The following is a 19,775-nucleotide window of genomic DNA, read 5'->3' as shown; positions in this document are numbered from 1 at the left end:
CAGGGGCAGAGAAGGAGAGAGCCCGAGGACGGCGTGAGTGGGAGAGGAGATGTGACTCACTGCAAGCCGAGGAAGAGCAGGAAGGCGGCGAGGAGAGCCCCCATGGACATGCAGTGTCCCAGGTAGTTGATGATGAGCGCTATCTTGTAGTGCACGTCATATTTCTTCTGTGGGGAGACACATAGACGAGGCAGAGACGGGGGAGATGATCCAACACTTGGGGGATGCGGGGTGTGGGGACCAAGCTGCCCCCGCTCCTGACTCCCCAGAGACCACTGGGGCCCAGCCTTGGGGCTCCCTCCCCCCAGTTTCCTTCTGGATTCTGGATTCCTTCTGAGGTGGTCCAGAGCAGCCTGCTGGGGGGGGGACACCAGGGTTTCCCTGCTTTCTGTTACCAGGCTGGGGGCCAGATGCCAAACCTTGACTCTCAGCTGTGAGATTCCTATGCACTTGACTCTGCTGGGCCTCGGTTTACCCATTCTGCCCATTTCACTACTTCTTCAGAACTGGGATGAATTAGAGATCACGAGAGCTGTCTCCCGGCGTCCTCAGCTCGGGGGCCAGCTTGGACTTGTTTATTGGCCCTCGGAAGCTCTGCCTCATCTAGCTTTGCCCTCCCAGCCTCGAAGGCTTAATTCGAGGGCTCTCTTGTCAACAAAGCCTCCCCAGATGCCCAAGGTTCCCGCCTAATACTCACTGCATGGAATTGGGGGCCACCAGGGGGGAGACTTCTCGGGTACAGAATGACCCGGGCAGGGGACACCGAGGGAGCTCCTGCCTGGCCAGACTTCCTACCCTCAGGCACTTGGCTGACAGGAGTCGGAAAACCCCAGACTTTGTCCTGAGCAGCCCCTCCCCGCCCCCCACACTCGTGAGGAAGTTGAGGGTCCCTGAGATTCAATGTCATGCTCAAGGTCACGGGGCCAGAGCGAGAACAGAAAACTACAAGTCGGGCCTTGATTTATTGTTTTGTTCATTGTCATTTGTTCCTTACATAAGGAACAAGGTAAGGTAAGGAAGCAAAGGAAAAAATAGTTCCCATCAGTTTGGATTCAGTGGAAAGGTCTGCTCTGAGCCCATCAAAGGTGTCCCATCCCGAGCTCTATGGAGTCCCCACAGCTCCAGGGGGCAACAAAGGGCTTGCTCCGGGCCTTTGAGGCCGGGAAGCCTGAGGGGCAGTGACTCGGTTTCTCTAAGGCTCTGAATGGCCTCAAATCTGTGCTCCAAGTGCCGAGGTGGGAACCAGCTCCCTTTAGTGAATGAGGAGGCTGAGCTCCAGCCACCTGAGAGACTTGCTGATGGGTTTGGGGGAGGGGAGCAGACAGGAGGAAGAAGCAAGGCAGGATTTGAACTTGGGACCACACTATACTTCAGAGGTAACATCTCTGTCCTTGAAGAACATTATTTGAGGGTGGACATAATTACCGGAAAGGTCCCCAAGAAAGATTTGTGTCTGCGGGACTCGGCTAGGCCTTGTTTCTATCTGTGGTCAGAATTGGGGTGAGGGGGAGTCTGCACAAAAGATGGAGATGAATTTCCCCGTGCGCTGGATGTGAGCTCCCTGTGCCTAGAAAAGGGCCTCGTCCGCCTGTTCCCACTTCCCTGGGACTGAAGGGAAGGAGTCTAGGGAGCTCTTTGCTCCATTCTGCTGGTGCCCCAGCTCCTCCCTTCTGCCTCCCCCATGTTGGGCTGAGGGGCCAAGAAAGAATGAGCCCCCCTTTGAGTTCTGCCATAGAAGCAGCAGCCAGCCAGGCTTCGGGGGGGGGGCTCATGTCATCCCCTGGGGGGGGAGTGGGGCATGTGGGGGAGGGGCCACTCACCTGGTCATCCAAGATGGGCTCACACTGGGAGTAGTTGATCCGGGAGGCCCAAGTCCCATTATCTGTGCACTCTCGGTAAGCATTCCCTGCAACAGAAGCACAGGGGGTGCTTGGGGGGGAGGGGAGGCAGAACACGGGCCCCTATACAGGGGGACTGGAGTGTGATCTGGACTTTGTCGTGGGCTTGCTATTAGCTTCCATCTCCCCCATTAGAAGGTGAGGGAAGGGACTGAGGTTTCGTCTTTCTCAGTATCTCCAGTCCTAAGCACAGTGCTGGACCCTCATTCGTTGTTCAGTCCTTCCCTCCTTCCTTCCTTCCTTCCTTCCTTCCTCCCTCCTTGTCTTTTCTCTCTCTTTTAGGGACTTGATTTGAGAATTATTTTAATTCACTGAATCGGGGCACACAGGTGTGACCTTAAGTGAAGGCTGGTTGAGTGCCGAGCTTTGGAGCGCCTCTGGAACATCTGGTGATGGAGCGGGCCTGGGGGAGCCTCAGCCCCTCTCTCCCCTCCCCCCAGCCTCACCGGAGAACCGGGGAGCAGGTGCTGCCTTCAGGTCTGTGCCCTTGGGCTTCATATTAGGAAGGGCCTGGATCGGAGGAGCTGAGATTTCTAGCTGGGAGAGACTTTCTGGTGCACCCTTTTCACTTACAGAGGAGCCAATGTCAGCCCAGAAACACCCAAGGCCGTCCTGAGGTCCCACTGGCTCAGAACTTGGCTTGTTCATATTGAGCCGGGATCTTCCCACTGCACTCCCCACTCTCACCTCTCACACTGGATTTTGGATTATTATTCACTTCCTCATATTTCCTCTCAATTTAATCCAGTTATGGCTGAAAAAACCACTATTCTCCTGCCGCCTCCCACACCAACGGAGGCATCGGTTATTTATTTCTATGTAATTGGGGGGAACTGGCTTGCCCAGAGTCACACAGCGTGGAAGTGTCTGAAGCTAGATTTGAACTCAAGTCCTCCTGACTCCAGGGTTGGCCCTCGACGCACCCCTTCAGCGGCCGTCCCTGACCTCGCCATTTTTTACGTATCCCACTGGATCCCGTGGATGGATGTGCAACTGGTTGGGGGTCACAATTGCCTCTAGCCCAAGCGGAAGCACAGTCACGTGATCATTTCAGCCCAGTCTATGAACTCTCAGCACTAATTAATCACTCCCCGTGGAGAGCCGCCAGGGAGGCTGGGAGCTGCCCATTTGCCGACTTGCCCACTTGTCAGCTCCCGGCAGCACGTGGCTGGGGCCGAGCGCATTGAGATGGGGCAGGAAGGGGCTGACTCCATCACCCCCGCCCCGAGAAGACGTCGGTCCCTGCTCGCTCTAGATAAGAGAGTAACTAATAAGTGACGGACTCGGGGCAATGCTGATGGCGAGCGCGATGCAGACAAAGGCGGAGGGGGCTGTGGCCTGGGCACAAGCCCGGGAGCCTCAAACCACGGGAATTTGAGAGTCGCTTCCACCTATTTGACCAGCACCGAATTTCACAATGGATCTAATTCTCCCTTGCAGGGCTTCCGGAGCGAGCATTTTGTCAAAGGAATGGCTTTTTAACAACTGCTCTGGAACTCGGTCATTCATTACAAAAAGCGATGCTCGGTGGGTAGCTTTGCCAGGGAGAGCGGTCCTGGCTGGGCTCTTAAGCTAGGAAGACTCCCACGGTGCCCCCGAGACCAGGGATGTCTGCCACCTGAAGGACGGCCAATGGAGGTTGGGAGAAGCTCCCTGGGCAGCCTTGGGGGAACTGTTCGGTCTCAGATTCTCTGGGAGCTTGTTGGGGCTGCGATCTGTGCTGGCAGCCCTGGGAAATCACAGTCCTGGAAGGGCGGAAGTCCAGGCTAGTCTGACCACTGGCATGCCTGCCCTCTGAACCCCAGGTCTCTACCGGAGAGCCCACCCATCCCATGGGGATCTGAACCTTGGTCTGGGGAAGGCCCTCGGGGCTGGGAAACCTACTGGCTCTGACCCCCCTCCATCGATCTGCAGCAAGAAGTGGCCTCTATTCCACACCCAAGGAAGCTGAGAGATTTGGCCGGCCTCCAGCTCAGGTGTTCATCCCACAGGCTCTGCAGAGGCTCTGGGAAGGAAGATCACCACAAAGGTCCTCCCAGGGTCCTCCCAGGTCAGCTGAGTAAAAGGATGGGGGTGCCCACTGAGATGCAGAAGACTGGTCTGAGGGGGACTCAGCGGCAAGTCACCTCTGTGGCCTTGGACAAGCCACTTCCTTGTCTGGGTCTCCTTTTACCTGCCTTAGAATAAGCGGGTCAGTCCAGATAGCCTCTGAGGAGAGGAATATCAGTTTGGCAGCTGACTAGCTTGGATAGGAGAAGGGAGAGACATATGGGATTTGCCAAACTCGGTCTCTCCCAGAGTATGGGATCCTCCCTCTCTGGGGCTCTTGTCGACAACTCTGCCCCTAAGAGACACGATTGTCTCCATGAAACCAGCCTCAAGCAGTCATATGCCAGCCATGAAGAATACTGACGAATGCTGATGGGATGGCCCGTTCCCTTGGTGCTATATCGAGCTTATTTGTCAACTCCTCAGCTTTCCTGTGAGCTCCAATTGGCTTAAACAGGCTTAAATTAAACAGACTTAAATGCCCCAAACGAGGAAAATGTAAACCCTAAACTCTGGCCAGCAGGTCCTGTAACCCTCTGAAATAGATTTTTCCGGGGTGTTTTTCAGCAGCCCCCATAAGCTCATTCTTCTCAAATAAACATATTTGAAAAGTTGTTTGAGTTGAAGGTGGATGTCTCCATGCAGCCATTTATACTTTTTCTGGCTGTTAGAAGAGACACAGCCTTCCCGCTTGGGTGAACTTCCCTTGCAAAATCAGCAACTTTCTTTTGCGCATAAAAGTTTTATGGAGGCCTCTCCCCAATGTCCCAGATGGCCTCTACTCTCACTTGCTGATGTCTTTGTGTCTTTCTGAAAATATGTGGAGCCTGAGTGTTGGGAGCCCAGGAGCCCTTAACCCAATTTTCTGGCATGAGTCCCCGTCAGATCCTTGTCTGCAGGGCGGTGTAGAGCAGAGATTCAGAATCAAAGGTCCTGCATAGGAAACTTGGCTCCAAGACTCATCCCAAGTGTGACCTTGGGCTTCTACGGATTCTTTCTGGATTTGGGCTTCACATGTAGAAGAAAGGAGGGAGTCGTGTTCCATGACTGACTATAAAACCCACTGATGGGGGCTCGTGACGTGGGATGTAGAGAGAATTCTGATCCACCAAATACCTAGAACCCCAATAGCTACCTGGAGACCAGGAAGGGGAGGATCTCCACTGAGACCACTACTGTTGACGATATTTGTTCTAGCACAGATGTGCAAATCTAGAGAATCTGCCCCAAATGTTCATACTTGTGGCTGCCCTAGGGTAAAGCTTCCAAGCTTGTATTGGTTTGCACAGCCACAGTCGGACACATTGGACCTTGGCTCTGCCAGGATGATATCATTGTGATCCTCTTGGAGAACAAAGGACAACAACTGACCAAACGTTTGCTCGAATTCACTTGGGATCCTTCTGGTTCTATGTTGTGGGTTTTTTTCCCTTTGGAAATCATGAAAGTCTATTATCAGTTTATTAAAGGTCGTTTTCTGGGACTGATTGGTCCTCACCCTCCCCACAATCCTACGTCTCCAAGGCATTTTCCTGCCTTCCTTAGTGTTTGGCCCCATCACCCGGGAGACTGCCCCTCTCCCCTGCCTCTTCCCCCACCATCATCCATCCTGCCAAGATCCAGGGGCTGATGACTTCACTCTCACTGAGCTCTTCAGTTCCCACTCCCGTCTGCCAGATAAGTTTGCTCCAGATTTCCCTCTGACACCTTCATCAATGACTATCTCTATGTTTTAACCTCGGCTTTACAGAAGCGGGTAAATAATGCAGTGAACGAGCCTGGAGCCAGGAAGACCTGAGTTCAAATCCAGCCTTGGACATTTGCCAGCTGTGTGACTTGGGGAAAATCATTTCACTTCTGTTTGCCTCAATTTTCTCATCTGAAAAATGGGGATGATAATAGCTCCTACTTCACAAGGTGGTAAGGATCAAATGAGATAATAGTAAAGCACTTAGCTTAGCGCTCGGCACATAGTAGGTGCTATAGAAATGTCAGCTATTATTATTGGCTCCTTTCCCTTTCCCTATAAAGAAACACCCGCCATACTCCCTCGAGCCTGCCATGTCCTCAAGCTGTTTATTTTTTCTGTCTTTCCATGCAACACCAAACATTTAGTCCTTTTAAAAGCTCATCATTTTTCTCCCCGCCTCATGCGATTGCCAGCCCCTTGAGTTGAGGAACTCTCTTTTTCCTTTTTTCCGTATCCAGTCCTGGGCACAGTGCCTGGCATATGACAGGCAGTTAATAAGTGCTCTTTGATCAATTAACAAATATTAAAAAGGAAAGTCTGGCAGAACCAGGCGCGCGCAGGTTTCCTGTGTGAGATTCCACACCCACGTTTCCCCTCCTCTGCAAAGAAGGAAGGATTCCGTGGCTGCTTCTTCCTCAGCCCCTGAGATCTGGCTCCTTCTCCCCTCAAAAGAGCAAAGGAAACGCGCCCCAAATTGCCAGAACGAGGGCTTTTTCTCATTCTCCATCATCCTTCACTTGTCTGTAGCTCATGACACTAATGGCCTCCCGACTTGGACATTATTTATGAGACTCCTCCCCAAACTCCTCCTACTTCAGACGGCTCCTCCCCGGCCTTCTTTTTCCACGGCCCGCCTCTTGCCCTTAAGCACTGCTGTCCCTCCAGGCTTTACCCTGGGTGCCCCCTCTTCTCATCTCCTCCCAAATGCCTTCCCCTGTTCTCACCATCATTCTGGCCTCTCAGGGCATCGACCTTCTGAGCTTTCCCACTTTCCCCTCAGTTGGAACAGGGATGTTTCCCCCCTCGACAAGAACGATTCTGCCCCTGGCTCCAGAGCTCCCAACTTCTCTCTGACAGCAGCCCCCCTCCTGCCTCTTCTGGTCCCTTCTCCCACCCTATCATGGGGATCTCCGTCCCTGCCTCCCCCCCAATCCCTGCTCTGGTTCATATCTCACCCCTCCTGACTGAGCAAATACGAATCCACAAGCAGCTTCCCTCAGCTCCTGCACATAAATGGGTAGCATCCCTCACACTCACACAAACACACCAGACTCCCTCCCTCCCTTGCCTGGGCCTCCTCAGTCTCCTTCGCTCCTTCCCGTGAGCTGCTGGACTGTCCCGAGTGCACCACAAACCTCCCCAAGTCCAACCTCTACGGCGAGCGCGAGTTCATCCCTCACTGACCCTTGGACACTCTCCGGAGGCTATTCCAATGCCCTCTTTCTCCTCAGACCGGCGCCAGTGCCCCCTCCTCACTGGCCTTCCATGTTATTGAGGAATGGAGACCGTCCCTGGGGAGCTTCCCCCCTCCCCTCTCTATCCCTCCACTCTGCCCCATTCTGCAATCCTTTGCCCCAGCCCCCGATGAGGGGGCCCTTCTCTTCACCAAGGACAGGTCGTTTACATGTGTCCTTGACCGTGGCCTCATGGGACAGGAGCTTGCCCAGGGGTCAGTTCCTCTTCCTCCTCTCAGGCTTTTCTGATCTCTGGCTCCTTCCCCACTCCCTGGGGGGAGTGGGGGGGTCCCCCATCTTCCAGGAGACTCGGGGCACTGTGAGCGCCACAGAGAGGCAGGCCCAGGGGGGTGTCTGGAGCACGAGGGCTGTCCTGGGGGGGTCCTTGTCTGGCGGGGGCTTCAGGTTGGAGGTAGACTGTCCTCTGAGAGGGAGGCTGAATGTCGTTCAGGTATGTCACCCCAGATGGCCATGGAGCTCCATTATAGTCTGGAGATCGGGAGGCTGGGAGCACACGCAGGGGCTATTTCTGACAAGGGCTGCATTAGTTACCATGGAAATGCCCATGACCTTGCTGAGAATCGGCCTGGCTTGTGTGCCACCAAGACAGCCATGGGCATTAGGGCAGGAGGAAATCGAGCAGGCTCGTGGTCTTTCCACATGCAGGCAGAGCCCGCCCCGGCAAGTCTGGGGCCCAGACAGGGCTGGAGCATTGGTCTAGCCACCTTATCTTTCTCCTTTAGGAACCCTCAGAGTAATAGCTCTCACGTATATATAATCCCATTCAACAAGCATCAGTTAAGTACCTACTATGTGCTAAGTACCAGAGGTACCAAGAGAGAAACAAAACGGCCCCTGAGTTCCAGGAGCTTAAGTTCTAGAGCAGGTAGGAGGTGGGTCTGCCCTGGAGCTGTGATTTAAGGGATAGTGGGAATGCCCAGGAGGAGCGTTACAGGCTGGGGGAGGAGCCTGGGGGCATGGGAGGAGTAAGGGACTTGTCTAGGGTCACCCGGCTAATATGTGTCAGAGAAGGGAGGTGGACCTGCACCATCTTACAATTAAAAATATATGAAGTGATTTCCAGAGCAGTCAGGAAGACTTCCTGCAGGAGAAGATGCTCAAGCTGAGCCTGGCAGGGAGCCCAGGAGGGCTGAGCAAAGAAGGGGACAGCCCATGTCATGGCGGGGGGAGAAGATGGCCCCCTGCTTCTCTGAGCCGGCCTGCTTCCTCCTTCTTCGCCCTGTGGGGCCAGAAGGGCCCTCCGGCTTGCTTCTCTCCTTGTTCGGGGTTTTCTAGTGGCTCGTGTCATCAGGAACCGGGAGGAGGGAGATGGGATGTGAGAAAACCATAGGTTTGCCGGCCCTTCCCAGCAAAGGCTGGACACGGGCCGGTGAGCGTGTGATTTCCTCCTCCAGCAGCACCTCGTTCCAAGTTCGACTTCTGCAGCGGGGGGGCCGGGGGTTCTCTCCCTGAAGCTCATTGGCCAGATCAGAAGAGGGCAAAGGGCATGCTCGCCCACAATTGCCCCAAAGCCACCACGGAGAGGCTTGGTGGGGGCCGGCAGGAGGGGACAGGCTGGCTCAGGCTCAGGTCGGGAACAGCTTCCTGCCCACGGGGCAGTCTCAGAGCGGGCAAGCTGCTTCACAGGGGTCAGGCGCCACCCTTGGGGGACTCAGACACCGGACACCCTCTGTCCTGCGCCCCTCAGACATGTTCAGCCGAGGGCCGCGCTGCCCGCTTTCAGCCCCGGGACCCCGAGGTTCCGTGATGGAAATGGAGGCAGACTCGCTCCGTGCGGTCTCCCGGCTGAACGACGCCCCGGGTGGGCTGCACAATGTCCCTGGGTGGGCTGCAGGGAGACGGCTCAGCTCCGGCTCGCGAATCCCTGGGAGAACTTGGCGTTGGGAGGTGGCTGGCTCGGCTGGATGGCGGCTTATCAGGGGTCGTGCGGAGGCAAGCAAGGGGACAGAGAGCCCCACGGCCCCCGACTCTCAGCGTCTCCCGCAGCCCGGCGCTGATTCTCCAGGCCCAGAACTGTCATGCTCCAGGATTTTCTGTGCGGTGAAGGACCCACTCCCCAGCCAGCCACAAAGAGCCGGTGCTCCTAGGGGAGGAGCACCATGGGAGGGATGCCCATTCCCTGGCACCAGAACTCCAGGTCAAAGGGGACGCTGCCGTCCTGCGAGTGGCCATGTCTCCCTGGGCCCCCGCCCAAGGGGCTCTTAAAGGAGCTGCCCCAGCATCTACCCTGGAAAACCCAAGCGGACAAAGAAAACGAGGCAGATGGCGACAGGGAAACTCATCCTGAGGCACAGGTTTGAAGCCAGGAGGGAGAGGAGAAGGAGGCCGGGCCGCCGTCAGCACCCGGGTGGGCGGGGTTCCTTTGGTGAGCCAGGGAAGCAAAGGCTGGGATGTTAGCATGGGGACCATGGAATATGACGTGGGAAGGCCTGGGGAGGAGTTCTGATGGTGAACAGGAGACAGGGGTCATTGAGAAAGGCCAGGGAAGGTATCCCAGAACAGGGGGTTCCGGTGGGTGCCAGGGGCTCCCCCAAGGCCCCCAGAAGAGGAGTGAGCAGGGCCTCTGGCACTTCGGGTGGACCCGGGGCCTCCATGGGAGGAGGTGGGCCATTCTCACAGGCTGGCAGCCGGCTTTCCCGGGGCAGCTTCCAAACAGACGCGCCCACGCCAAACTCACTGGATGGGCAGAACCTCACCCTGAGGTTCAAAGCTTCGGGCCCAGGTCATACCTGACTGCACTTATGGGGCGGGGAGTCTGAGTGGGGTGAGGGGCACCCATGGGGGGTGCCTCAGCGGGGTGAGGGGCTCCCCAGGAGAAGCTTCCCCAGCCTGCTCCCTGACCTGGGGTGACTCACTGGAGCCAAGTCCCTTGTGCTATGCCTGGGGACTTGTCAGCTTCCTCAGCTTCCCCGGGCCCTCCCTGGATCACAGGTCCAGTGGGAAAGATGCTTTGGCTCTTTTCCAGTCTCCATGGAGACTGTGGATGAAAAATGAGGTCCTCTCCAGGGAAACACGCAGGGGAAAGCAGGACAGGCACGACTCGAATCCAGCGCAGATGCCAAAGCTCCCATCCCAGCCATTGTGTGAAGCGAAGAGTGCAGGTGGGAGAAGGTCCCACTGCTTTTCTCTCTTTTCTTGTCTGAAGGGTCTCCTTTGTACTATGTTGTCCCTAGCAACCATCAAGGGGAGCCGTGGCTTTCATCACCATGACGCCGAGAAAGGAGGGAGGGAGTGGAGAAGGGAGGTGGCAATCACAGGCAGACACCCAGGTCTGTGTTTTCTTACTTGGAGACACTCGGGGGGCTCAGAGACACCTCAGGGGGACCCTGGCTTTGGCCTTCGGGAGAATAGACACCCTCCACACCCCAGCATCCGGCCCGGCTCGGCGGGTGCCCTGCCCTCCGGGTGCCTCCTTTCAAAGGCGACACAAAATGGTGTCTTGGTGCTGGTTCCGAAGGTCGGGCCCCAGCAGAACCATTGCTCGTTCACTAGCCCCGGACCGTCCGTGGGTCCTTAAATCTCTATGAACTTAGGCTCCTCACCTCCAGATTTGGAGCCATGACCCAGCCCTGCTGCCGCCTGACTCACAAGGATTATGTAAGAAAGTCTTTCAGGTCCTTGGGAAGGGGTGATTTCTGAAGATCCAATTTCCCCTAGGGTACGTGTGTGTGTGTGTGTGTGTGTGTGTGTGTGTGTGAGAGAGAGAGAGAGAGAGAGAGAGAGAGAGACAGAGAGAGACAGAGACAGAGAATCAGAGACAGACAGAGACAGACAGAGAAGAGAGACAGAGACAGAGACAGAGAGAGACAGAGACAGAGAGACAGAGACAGAGACAGAGAGAGACAGAGAGACAGACAGAAAGAGACAGAGACAAAGACAGAATGAAAAAAAGAGAGAGAGATTGTGTCAGAGGGGGGAAAGAGAGAGAGCCTTTCCCAAAAGAGAAGCAAAGGCAGACTGGAAAGATGGCAGTGATGGTGGTGGCTCAGAGCTGAAAAAGGGGGTGGATCTGCAGGGCCTTCCCACCCCCTGAGCACAGCCCTCACAGACCCAGGCCCCACCTGAACCCAGTGTACACGTCCCGAGTCTCTCTGAGGCCGACTCTCCACCATGAATTCAAGCCAAGATGCAGACCCCCCCCCCCATCCCCAAACAAAGGACTATCACAAGCCCTCCCCTATCTCCTCCGACAGAAGGAAAACTGATCCTGCAGAGACACAGCAGCAGTGATGGCCAGAGAGGGAGAGTGTTGGACCAGACAGAGCTGGAGGGGGGCCCTTAATCCACTTCCCCACTTTACAAAGCAGGAAACCGAGTCTTTAGAAGGAGCGACATCCAAGATCATGGACATCAGGGACAGGATCTGAAGCTGCACCCTCTGATTTCAGTCAGAGAACTTTCCTCGGGGCCACACTGCCGCCTTGGGAAGCTGGGTTCGAATCCCTGACCCTAAACTAGGAAGAGGAAAAAGGACTGGGGGGGGGGGAAGGAAACGATTCCATTTTGAGCTTAAGAGAAATGAAACCGTCCTCTGGACGTCGGCCACCCCGGCAGTTGGGGATGCTTGGCAGGGGGCAGCGGAGAGATCAGGGCTGGGCAGACTCAGAGATGGTGATTGAATCTGACGAGTCACAGGGGAAATGGAAGGGAGGGAGCCCAGAGCAGAGCCTTCTGGGAGGCCCAGGGCCCTTAAAAGACTTTGCAAAGGAGGCAGAAGAGGACCAGTCAGAGAGGGAGGAGGAGACCTGGGAAGGAGAGTGGCCTGAAAACCCAAAGACAAGAGAATCCCGGAGAAGAGAAATCCATAGGCTGTACCCCGGGGTGTTGTGGGGAAGCAGTTTTACCTGCCCTGTCTTATTTGATGCGCTCTGAAGTCGGCATCAATTATTGACCCTTTTTATAGAGGAGGAAATCGACACTAAAAGGGGCTAAATGTCTTGCCCTGGTTGCGCACCCAGTAGGAGTCTGAGGCAGGATTTGAACTCGGGTTCCCAGCCCCTTCTCATCTCCCGCTTCTCTGTCACTGCCCCGATCCACACAACTTCATCCGTCTCAGAACAGAGAGATGCGCAGTGCGCAGGGAGGGGAAGCCACAGTCAGAAGACTCAGCCACAGTCTCTTGGTCAGAGCAGACAGAACTCAGGCGTCGGAGGCTGATGCGGGCTGCTTGGATCCATGGTGAGGAAAGGGGCCGGGGACTTGGGGGCCACAACCTCCCAGCCTCCCTGACTCAAGAAAGCAGGAAAGCAGGCGGGGCTCCCAGAGTCCCAGAGCCCTCCTTGGCCTGGATCCCGGGGCTGCTTCTCCCTGGGCTGCAGGTGCTCTTTGGTGCCCAGTGACCGCTGACCAGCATGTCTGTGGCAAACTCCCCATTGTGTCTCCCATCACTGCCTCTCCCCGGAGACCTTCCTTGAACCCTGCGGAATCACAGAGCCCAAAGGGACCCAGCCTCTGCTAGTCTGACCGGGACCTGAAGCCTCGAAAGTACGCACACAGAAACTTCTTGGTTACCTCCAGTGATGGGGAACCCATTACCCCTTGAAGCCGTCCATTGCTCCCTGGACAACTTAAATCTTAAAGAAACGTCTCCTTGGGGCAGCTCAGTGGTGCACTGGATAGAGCACCAGCCCTGAAGTCAGGAGGACCCGAGTTCAAATCTGACCTCAGACACTTAGTACTTCCTAGTGGTCTGACCTTGGGCAAATCACTTAACCTCAATTGCCTCGGACAAAAAAAAAAAAAAGAAAAAAGAAACCTCTCCTTACAGCTGCAGGATGCTTCCCTGTGACTTGCAGCACTGCCAGTTTTGCTCTGGGACCCACCTAGACCATGTCTCCTTCATGTGGCTGCCTTTTAAGTACCTGAAGCTTTCACATCCTTGCTAGGAACCTTCTGCAAGTCATTTCTCATCTATGACGTGGCCCAAGGCCATGACCGTCCTCCTCTGGACACGTGACGGTGCATCCGTGACCTTCCTCAAGCGTAGGATAAAACCGGATCCAATTCTGACGCACTGTAGCCCCCGACCCCATTTTCCAAAGTTGGGCCTTGAGACGGAGCCCCAGACTTGGGCCTGGTCTGTAACTAGAACCCTGGACTTCTGCCCTTTAAGCACCTCGGGGTAAGCCAGGACTCCTGTCCTGTTTGCGAATGAGCCGGCCCCACATGGTAGGAACCCCAGCTTCCGCTGTCTCTCCCCAGCGCCTGCTGGTTGGCAGCCACTCTGGGACATCGATCTCCCCTAAGAGCTCTTGTTTTCCCCTGGTCGTCTTTGCTTCCCAGACTTCTATTCTCTTGGCTCTCAAACCTGTAACTACCCACGGGCGGCCATTTTGGTGGTCCCGGAGAACGAAGGGCAGACCCGTGCCCCAGCAGCCCGGGCAGGTCCCTTTGGCCCACGCTGCTGGCTGGTGACTCGGCGGTCCCCGGTCACTCCGCAATTCGTCCTCCTCGGCCCAAGTTCTGCCCCAGCCGCCCAGCTGTGTATCTGTGGTTCTCTCAGCTCCTCGGTGACCCTCACTCCCACCCCAGGTCCCACGGTGTCTCCCATTCTCAGACCGCTCATCACCCGCTGCTTGCTAACACGGGCCCGACCAATGAGCAGCAGGTGCCAACGGACCCTTGTCCGGTGCGGCCATTGTCGCGTCTCCCATCACCGGGATAACTCCATTAGGAAATAATCCGCCCCCAAATCACGTTAGCATCTGGAAGCCACATCACACTCGGGATTCCCAGGGAGCTTGCTGCCCACCGACACTTCCAGATCCTTGTCACATAAGCAGCCAGATCATCCTTGTCCCGCACTTATTACATTTCAGTCAATAAACACTTATTAAGCACCTGTTATGTGCCAAGCTCTAGGGAGACACAAAGAGGCCGGACGATCCCTCCTCTCAAGGAGCTCCCAGTCCAATGAAGAAGAAAACAATTACAGGCAAGTTATATGTAGGATGAGCGGGAAATAATTAACAGAGGGAACATTGCTAGAATTAAGGAAAGATTTCTTTGGAAAAGTCGAATTTTATCCGAGACTGGAAGGAGACCAGGGAAGTCGGGAGGCCGAGATGCTGAGGGAGAGCCTTTGGGGCTGGGGGGATGGCCAGAGTGAGGGTCCGGAGCCAAGAGGTGGAGCAGCGAGGAGCCAGAGTCATAGAAGGCTCTGCTGTCACTGAAGAAGGCTAAGATAAAAGACTGGAAAGGTTCACGGGGCGGGTTAACAAGGGATTTGAAAGCCAAATAGAGGGGATTTTGTATTTGTTCTCACAAGCGACAGGGAGTCACTGGGGGTTATTGAATTGTGTGTGAGAGGGAGGGAGGGAGGGGGAGGAAGAAGAGAATGTCAAGGAGACCCTGTTCTTGGCCATTAAGAAGAGATCCCTGGTGACTTTGGAGCGTGAAATGACGGGGTCAGTTTGTAAGTTAAGAAGGGAGGGAGGGGACAGAAAGTGGAGCCACAGATTGATTTTTGAATATAAGTTCAGACTCAACTTTTTCCCCTAATAAAATGATTTTTAGATTCAACTCAGGCCACCTGAAGTGCCACTAGGGGCACCGTAGCTCACAGGGCCTGAAGTCACGAAGCCCCATATTTCTGAGCTCAAATCCAGCCTCGGCCATTTACTAGCTGGATGATCCTGGGCAAGTCACTTCATTGTCGATCTCATTTTTTTCATCTGTGCCGTGATCTGGAGAAGCAAATGGCAAATCATTCAGAATAGGACACCACTGAAATGATTCAATAACAACGCGCCATCTGTCGGGGTACATTTGTATCCTCCGTCTTCTATTTGATGTATTGGGAGGGTTCCCTCCAGACTTTCTCTCATCCATAAATTTGACAGATGTGCCATCAAGGACTCCATCCCAGTCAGAGTCCCCTCCTCGGGCCACCTGGGGACTGACCTTGACCTAGGAAGTAATCCGCTGGACCAGGTTCCCCCCGTTCTAAATCCACCAAGCTTTCCTAACAGCCACTTCCCTCTCTCTGTCGGACTATCGCCATACTTTCATTTAGCCAAACCCCTTGCTGGCGTCTGCTCCGGCTACAGCGTCACCCTGATCTCTCTGCCCGGTAACGCTGTCAGAGAAGGCAAAGAGGTCCACGTGACGGAGCAGGAGCCAGGACTACGCTCACGCAGATTATAAACTGTGCTTGCAGAAGCCACGTGGCTGTTAGTGTCGCTGCTTCCTTTTCTAAGAGCCACAAGCCATCCCTTTAATAATGTGTTCTAGAACTTTGCCAAGTATCAAAGTCAAGTTCTGTGGTCTCTAGTTTGCACTTTGTTCTCCCACGTTCCAGGGTGTTGATTTGTCTTCCATCCTGTAGCAGATCTGCTCTCCCTGATCCTTAAAGATCCCTGATTTAGCAATTCCTCCTGCCGGTTTCCTCCCCTATTTAAGGGTGTAATCCATCTGGGCCAAGGGACCGCAGCTCGCGGAGGGCAGCTAGCTGATCTCTGACTGTCTCCTCATTGATCTTTGGGTTTACTTTCCTGTTAATAATTTAAAAAGCCTTTCCGCTCTGAAGATCATTCTCCTCAATAAAGGGGAGAGAAGCGAATTAAGGCCGGGTGGCTGTCTACCTGGCTTTCCTTCCTACTGTGCCAGTGGCCCCAAGCAGGGCACAATCCGGTCCCTGGTCTCCTGCCCTTTCTTCTCCTACCGTGAGATCAAGCCCTTTTGTTGTCCTTGGCATTCGCTGCCAGCCTCAACTCCTTTGGGAGCTATCTCAGTCTCTCTTGCCATCACACTCCTCCAGTTAATTTTCAGTTCCGGTGACTGCCTCTCCCTTGCAGCTCCAACTTCTCCCCCTTTCCTAGAGCCATTCTCCAAGGACATCCACCAGCTCCTTTGTTCTAAAAACAAAAGATCGCAGAAGCTCCGAGTGAAGGACTCACCCGCACCTTTCTCTACACCTGAGGAAGGTTTTCTGTTAAGGGCAAAGAGGACAAATGGCAAGACTTTGCTTGGAGGTCTTTGGGGAGGGAGAATTCTCCCAGCCCACATTCTGCTCCGGAACACTTCTAATTATTAGGAAGTTTTCCCTTTATCTAAATCAAATCTGCCTCTCTAAAATCTCTCTCCGCCTCCTTTTCTTTCCTCTTGGCCCAAGCAGAGAAAAGCTAGTGCCTTTTCCATGGGCTGGCCCTTCAGCCGCTTTGGCTAGTTCCCTCCTGCCTCCAGTTTTCTGTTTTCCAGGTTAGACCCTTGGCCCTTTGCCAATGCCTTCTGCTTCCCACAGTCTGAGCAGAGGGGGAGGACATAGGAACTGTTGGCCTGTTCTAGATGTCCGGTCTCTGTTAATGCACACCCCTTTGGGGACTGCAGGGAGGCACCCTCAGGCCATAGGGTGAGTGCTGACCTTGGAGCCTAGAACATTTGGGTCAGACTTGGACACTAATTGGGTGATCCTGGGCAAGCCACCATCTCTTCTGTTTCCAGAAACTCCCAAGACTTGCCCAAGCCACAGCCAGGCTGCAGTCTGAAGTCAGGCAGGGAGCTGTCCACACTGACAAAATCCTGGTGTTGATTTTCTAGCCTGAGGCAACTCCCCACCAGGCTCTTTCTGGAAGCTCTCAGCATCCGTGTCCTTAGTGTTGTTGAAAGCTTTGATAATAAGCTTAATACGCTTAAGGCCTGCTAAGACTTTGGGACACTTTGTACTGGCGTGGTTGAGTTTTGGAATCCCAGGGTGACATGGTGGAAGGAACAGAGGCTGCATTCTGAAGTCCTCGCTTGGATTCTCAGCTTAGCCACGGAATCTGACTTTGGGCGATCACTCCTGGGGACCCCAACTTGCTGCCATAGCGAATGGGGACTAATTGATTTCAGAAAGTCCCCCCCTGCTCTGGGGGCTTGAGCCATCTCCAGGCTCAATTTTGCTTTTATTAGATCAGGTTAATTGGTGTGTCATGTGACTATCTTTTTGAATACCGATTTAACCTAGTCTACTAACAGCCCAGTCCAACTTTGCTTGGTGGCAAAAATCCATAAGCACAGCGTGTGCCCCTCTTTTAAGTTCTAAGAGGCCGATGAGAACAAGTTGCAAGCCCTCCCTATTGCTTAAGCCCACGTCATTATTCGATGTTCTGGGGGTTGCTGTTCGAGGTCTTCGGCGTCTCCAGTAAGAGGAGTGGAGCTGTTTGCAACCCTACCTGCTGACAGGGTCGCCCACCACTCGTTTCTCACTGAGCCGACGCCCCCGCCTTCCTTTAGGAAGCTCCTCGGGATGCTCCCGGCAGCAGCATCTCTCAGGAGATACACGGCACCGATCCCTTCTCCTCCTCACTGTGTGATTGTGGCCAAGCCCCTTCCCTTCTCCAGGCCCTCATTCCCTCCTCTGTAAAATGCGAGGAAGACTAGCACTTCCCTCCGAGAAAGACGGGGAAAATCCAAGGGAATGCTGTGGCAAAAGCGGGAAGTCTTTGCGATGATCCTTCCCTTAAATCTACTTGAATTAGTGGTCGCTGCCTCACTCTGTGAAGGCCCAGTGCCCCTGTGAATGATCCCGGCTAAACCCCGTCGTGGGACTGATGTGCCAGCGGACGCGTGAATTTCCAAGGAAAGGCAGAAGATTACGGAGCCAGAAGGGACTTGAGACCTCACCAACTTTAAAAGGAAGCAATCTGGGAGGAGCCCGGAAGGTTGCGCTGGCTTGCCTGGGTCAGGAAGGCTGGAGGAATCAGAGGCGGGCTCCAGACTGGGTCTCCTGGCAAGTTGGCAGTCAGACAAAGAGAGTCCCTCCAGAGCACTAATCAAGGCAACAGACGTGGGAGCTTCCGCAGGGCAGGGACATTGCCTCCCTCATTGGATCAGGGCCTCCTGGGGTGGGAGACATGATTCCCTTGTCTGCCTAGGGGCCGACAACTGACCCCATCCGGGGCACATAGTGGGTGCTTACTAATGCTCCTTGGATTGGGTCGGATTGAATTAAATTAAATTTCACAAGTGTACGCAGGGTCAAGGGAAGTCAGACAAGAGGGTTGGGTGACTCAGTGCTTCCCATTCCCATGTCTGGAGGCAGCTTCAAGGTAGTACCCACTGACTCAGGGCCTGCCCCCCTGCCGTGACCGATGAACAATGAGACGTGTTTATTAGATCAAGATGCTGAGCCGAGGGACAACTGTGTCTGCCTCAGGTTCCCCGACTAGATAAATGAGCCTGGCAGGCAGACAGGAGAGCCTATGGACATGGAGGAAGGAGTATTTCTATGGGGAATCACATTTTTCCAGACTCATTCTCAGCTTGTTCAATAACATTTGGGATTAGTGGAGACTTTCAGGTGTTTTAGAGAGAAAGAGAGAGAAAGTCAACATGACATGGTCAAGTCAGGAAGACCGGGGTCAAGTCAAGTCTTGCTCTAAGACCCATCGGGTACGTCGGTGCTCTAGGCAGCCCCAGGGCTAGAATTTGCCGAGAAGATGCTGTCCTGCCTTGGGAGAGGGAGCCTTTGTATCTGGGAGCTAGCTCCTTGTCAGTGACTTTCCCCAGCTCTAGTCCTTATCCCTGGGCATTGGAAAAGCTGGGGGGGGCACCACAGTGCCCAGAGAACTGGGGCTGGAGGGAGAAAAGCCTCAAAGTCAAATCCAGTCTTTGACTCTCTAGCTTTGCGAACCTTGGCAAGACACTTCACTTCTGTCTGCCTCAGTTTCCCAAACTATAAAAGGGGCTATTATATAGCACCTATCTCTCAAGGGTATCAAATGAGGTAATCTTTGTAAAGTGCTCGTCTCAGGGCCTGGCACATAGTCGGTGCTCTATAAATGGTACTTCTTGTTATTAATGAACTCCAGAATGGACAAGATTGTGGGAGATGTCCTTAGGAAAGACAAGGATGACTCGGTATCTCCTCTGGGAAGAAAGGCTCCTGGTGGGACTGAGTGGGGTGGGCTGCAGTGGTGATAGAGCAGGGAGAAGTCATTGCTCAGTGTGAGCGGGAGCAGGAGTTGTCCGGCTCAGATGCCCTACGTGGCCAACGGGTTCTTTCTCTATCAATGAGAGCGGCAGCTCGGGACCAGGCCAGAGACGCCAGGGACCCACTGTCTCAGCCTCTCTTGCCTTCTCACCTCACCCCAGAGACTGAGCTGGGAGCTCTAATGGAGACATTGACCCGGGATCAAAGGTAAAGGTGAAATTCCCCCTTAAAAAGGAGAGCAGAGGAAGGAGAGGCGGGAAGTGCTGGGTTTGTCTTTAAGAACCCGAGTTCTAGTGCAAACCATAGCATGTAATAGGGAAAAAGACCCTTGGTTTGAGTCACAAGACGCAGGTGTGTATCCTGGCTCTGTCAGATTGCTGTAGCTGTGGGACTCGGGCGGGACTCTCTGTAACCTCTCTGAGCTGGGTCCCTCTCTGTAGTGTGCTGGGGGTCATCCTGGTGATCTCCGAGGTCCCTTCCAGATCACTCTGACAAAGCCTCTGTTCTGCCACGTTAGTTGGGGCCACGGACAAGTCACAAGTTCTCAGAGAGACTCAGTTTCCCCCTCTGTCAAATGGACTCATGTCTCCCAGTTAACCTTAACATCTGTCTAATCCAAATCCCTGGGTCTTGGGGGAGTGGGGGACACTTCTCATACTCCCTCTAAGTGTTCTCTCCTCCATCCACAA

At 54.4% G+C, this 19,775-nt stretch overlaps 1 protein-coding gene across 1 annotated transcript in view; it reads right to left on the bottom strand.

Moving 5' to 3' along the window:
• LOC100932343 (corticotropin-releasing factor receptor 2) overlaps positions 1 to 19,775 on the bottom strand; it is a 74,259-nt gene that overhangs the window by 27,497 nt on the left and 26,987 nt on the right. Inside the window, exons 6-7 of the mRNA XM_031961786.1 lie at positions 1,821 to 1,906; positions 61 to 167 (exon numbers count right to left, since the gene is read on the bottom strand). Coding sequence (XP_031817646.1) covers positions 61 to 167; positions 1,821 to 1,906 — 193 coding nt within the window. The remainder of the gene's footprint in view (positions 1 to 60; positions 168 to 1,820; positions 1,907 to 19,775) is intronic.

The sequence above is a fragment of the Sarcophilus harrisii genome, chromosome 1 (assembly GCF_902635505.1).
Source record: "Sarcophilus harrisii chromosome 1, mSarHar1.11, whole genome shotgun sequence".
Classification (NCBI taxonomy): Eukaryota; Metazoa; Chordata; class Mammalia; order Dasyuromorphia; family Dasyuridae; genus Sarcophilus; species Sarcophilus harrisii.
The sequence above is the reverse complement of the archived record's forward strand: the minus strand, read 5'-3'. Positions and strand labels throughout refer to the sequence as shown.